Raw genomic sequence first — 3722 nt, 5'->3', positions numbered from 1 at the left:
CTTCCTTCCTTCCTTCCTTCCTTCTTTCTTTCTTTCTTTCTTTCTTTCTTTCTTTCTTTCCTTCCTTCCCTTCTTCCCTTCCCTTTCCTTCCCTTCCCTTCCTTTCCTTTCTTCCTCTTCCTTCCTTCCTTTCTTCCTTTCTTTCTTTCTTTCTTTCTTTCTTTCTTTCTTTCTTTCTTTCTTTCTTTCTTTCTTTCTTTCTTTCTTTCTTTCTTTCTTTCTTTCTCTTTCTTTGTCATGGGGCTTGATTTCAGGACCTGCCACTTGAGCCACAGCACCACTTCCAGCTTTTTCTGTGTGCTAGGTGAGCACTCTACCACTAGGCCACAGTCCTGGTCCCACATATTTTGTTTTCTCTGTGTAAAAATGCATTGTACAAACACAGTTATATTTTGAAAAAATAGGCTGATACCATATATGCAGCTTGGCAAACTTTTTTATTGTTAATTTACAATGTACATGCATGGGTGAAAATCCTGTACTAAAAGAGAGAGCACTGTAATTCAGTGAAAACACTGCTGGTCAGGACAGTGACACCTAATGCAAAGCTTAAGGTAAAAGCACAGGGCCTGGCACTTATCCACCAGGAAAAGCAGGGTGTGCAGAGTTCTCATGAGGGAAGTCAGACTCTCAGGCCAAGGGCGTTAAAGGTAGGGGATGTCATGTAAACCTCTGTGGCCCCTTCCTCCACCCCTCATTCCCCGCACCCCCCGCTGGCCCCTGGGGGCGAATGCATCCTGTGCATCTCTTTGCATCCAGTGACATCCTCCCATTTTCTGTTTTTTCCTTAGCTCTTCCTGAGCCCTGGACATATCTGCACACTCTCTCATCATCTCCTCACTGCTCAGATGCCTGTCCTGTAAGTCCCCCCGAGAGTCTTTGGGGGAGTCGTCCGTGCCGCGGTCGGTTTTTCTTTTGGCTTTCCGGGGCACATAGTCTTCGGCCGGACGCTTTTCGGCGGCGCGCGACTCGCTGGCTGTGGTGGCCTGGGGCTCCTCTTCCGACGACTTGCCCTGCTTTCCTGACTTGTCCTCATCCCGGGGGTGGCCCTCCTCCTCTGGCTCTCCCCCACCCTCCTGCTGGCCCTCGCGCGCCGCCTTTCCCTCCACTTTGGGGTTCTCTTCCTCCGCCGCCTTCCCTTCAGCTTCAGGTTCTAGTCCATCTTCCGACTTTCCCTCCTGGTCCAGCTTTCCCTCGAGGTCGCTGGAGAGTTTCTCCATGTCGCGATGTCCCGTCCCTTTGCTGCCCTGGAGGGTAGGGAGAGGAAGAGGAGGCAGGAAGAGTGAGGCTCCCCCAGCGTGGACGGGGGTTCACCTGGCCTGTGTATCTCGCCCTGGTGGGGGTCCCCAAGTGCCCTTCTGCCTGACGCGTACCCACATTTCCCCCCCGCGAGCCCACCTTTCCCAGGCTGCCTCGCCCTGCTGCTGTCGCCTTGGTCCCTCAGGAGAGGCAGGTGAGGGCATCACAGCTGGGGTGGGGACGCGCAGAGGCCCCCACCTCCTGCGCTGGCCAGGCCCTCGGCTCTCAGCCCTCCAGACTCCCTGTGCAGGCTGCCACCTTCCACTGACCTGCGGAGATCAGGACAGGTTGCGCCTCCTTTTCAGGCCTGGCCCAGCGCTGGGAACAGCAGACACGCAGACCTGCGGACAGACAGACAGACAGGACACTTGGACCCGGTCCCTCGCCTGCACGCCGACTCCTCTCGCCCCTCTTTTTTTCTGCTCCCCCCCCCCATCCACCGCCGGCCCCCACCCGCGCACCCCAGCCGCCATTTCTCCTCAGGCCCGGGCACCAAAGCAGGATGCTTTGCAGACTACCTCTGGTGTGCATCCCCCTCCCTCCCCAGAGGCGCCTCGCCCCGCCCCCGCCGCCTTCGGTTCTGATCGATTTGTCACCTCGGGCGGCGCGGAGTGTGCGGGGAGGGGGCTGCTCCCGAACGCGTCGACGTTGTCACCGTCGCACTGCGGGGCGCACCCCCCCTTGCCTACTGGAAAATGGATGGAGGGATGGGGGTGGACAAGGCAGCGGAGCCTCAGCGGGTCCTCCCCCCCCCCCCCCCGTCACCTCCTCCCTGGCCGCCCTGCCCGCTCGGAGCCCCTCTCCTCACCAGTCTGGCTGATTCCTTCCCCACCCAGCTGCAGAGCTGCTGCTCCTGGATGCAGCTGCCATCCACCTCCACCCCTGACCTGGGTCGGCTGGCAGCGGCCGCCTCCACACTAACCTGACGGGACCCAGGACAGGCCTGCGCCTCCTCGGGCTCGCAGAAGCCCGCTCGCCGCTTGCCCGCAGCTCAGGCTGCTCAGTGAGCTGGTTGCGCGCGGGCGCCAGGACTGGACAGTAGGGCGGGCGCGGGGGCTCGTGCCCACGTCGGCGCCTGGCCGGTCACGTGAGTGTCGCGTCACCCTCGATCGCCTCCCCTCAAGACTCCTGACCCATCTCAACCCCATCCTCAAAGGACCAAGAACACACGGGCTATAGGGTGTGTGTGTGTATGTGTGTGTGTTAAAGCCCAGCGTTACAGAGGACCAGGGCTTTCTGACCCCAGGTCCTCTACCTGCCATGGCTCCTGGAACACTCTGAGGTGCCCATTAGAGGTGTGACAGCCCATCACAGAGTGTACTCGACTTTCACGAAGTGTACAGTCAACTTTTAAAAACAACTCTGGGCATAGTGGCTCAGACCTGTAATTCCACAATTTAGGAGATCACGCAGAAGAATGTGGAGTTCGAGATCAGCCTGAGCCTTTAACAAGATCCTGTCTGAAAACCAAAAACCAAAAACAAACCCCCAAACCAAACTCAGCACATCTATTTCAGCTCTACTACAGAAAATGGTGGAAGTCTATTAGAAAGCGGAGCTGCTTGCCTAAAAATTATCATTCTACTGGGTTATGTTCTCGACCTTCTCAGTTCCTAAGTTCTGAACCCCTGGATAATATTCACGACTCTTCACACTACATCACGAGGATATTCATTCCCCAAATCTCAGACCCTATTTGTGTTTCTACCAGTAATAATAGGAGAGTGCGCTCTAATTCTTTCCAACATAACATACAGCAAACTTTTAAATTAACACTAACTTGGAAGGTTGGGAGGTGGTATTTAAATGATGTTTTATTTTGCTTTCGGTGTAAGGACAGTTTATCTTAGTTTGTGAATTGACTGCTTATGTCTTTTCCACATTTTTCTAGTGTGCGTTTTAAGTGCTCTTCATAGCTTAACCTTACTAGGCTTTTTATCTACTTAGCATATGTTGCAACTCTTTTCTTGCAGATTTGTCAAGTTTCTTCTTTCTACCTTGACATTTTTGTGTCATGTATTAAAAATGTCAAATCTACCAACTTTTGCTGCCTCTACATTTTAATTCGTAGTAAAAACACATTTTTCTACTTGTAGCCAAATAATTCACTCATATTTTCTTCTAGTATACATTGGTTTTTACTTGTTTACACTTCAAGTTTATACTTGTGTATGATGTGAAATAAGTATGGATCTCAATGTAAGAAGTTAGATATTTTTCTCATCGAATTGGCTTCTCATTACTCTAGTAGTATTTCTAAAAAAGTCCATCTTGGTCTCCGTAATTTGAAATTCTACCTTTATTATATACTAACTTCCTATATGTACTTGGAAAACGTTCTGGGCTTTCCATTCTTTTCCATTGGTCTGTTTACTCTTTACACGCTAGTTTGAATAATAAAGGATATAATGAATTTATATATC

The 3722-nt window shown here is 52.0% G+C and overlaps 1 protein-coding gene across 3 annotated transcripts; it reads right to left on the bottom strand.

Annotated features, from left to right (window-relative positions):
* Positions 1-418: 418 nt before the first annotated feature.
* Tceal3 (transcription elongation factor A like 3) lies at positions 419-2328 on the bottom strand. Of its 3 annotated transcripts, none has more exons than XM_090327236.1 (3): positions 2222-2328; positions 1569-1640; positions 419-1247 (listed from the first exon to the last, which is right to left on the bottom strand). In XM_090327236.1, exon 3 carries the CDS (start codon positions 1218-1220, stop codon positions 645-647), a length of 576 nt encoding a protein of 191 aa, XP_090183362.1. In that variant the 5' UTR covers positions 1221-1247; positions 1569-1640; positions 2222-2328; the 3' UTR covers positions 419-644. The 3 variants fall into 3 exon arrangements, with proteins under 3 accessions (XP_090183362.1, XP_090183364.1, XP_090183363.1); XM_090327238.1 differs by lacking the exon at positions 2222-2328 and adding an exon at positions 2108-2129; XM_090327237.1 differs by lacking the exon at positions 2222-2328 and adding an exon at positions 1761-1821.
* Between the last annotated feature and the right edge of the window lie 1394 nt (positions 2329-3722).

The sequence above is a fragment of the Megascapheus bottae genome, chromosome X (assembly GCF_031878675.1).
Source record: "Megascapheus bottae isolate mThoBot1 chromosome X, mThoBot2.hap1, whole genome shotgun sequence".
NCBI classification, from domain to species: Eukaryota; Metazoa; Chordata; class Mammalia; order Rodentia; family Geomyidae; genus Megascapheus; species Megascapheus bottae.
The sequence above is the reverse complement of the archived record's forward strand: the minus strand, read 5'-3'. Positions and strand labels throughout refer to the sequence as shown.

Coding starts and splice junctions, on each gene's coding strand:
- Tceal3 (XM_090327236.1), bottom strand. CDS start 1,220: ATGGAGAAACTCTCCAGCGACCTCGAGGGAAAGCTGGACCAGGAGGGA.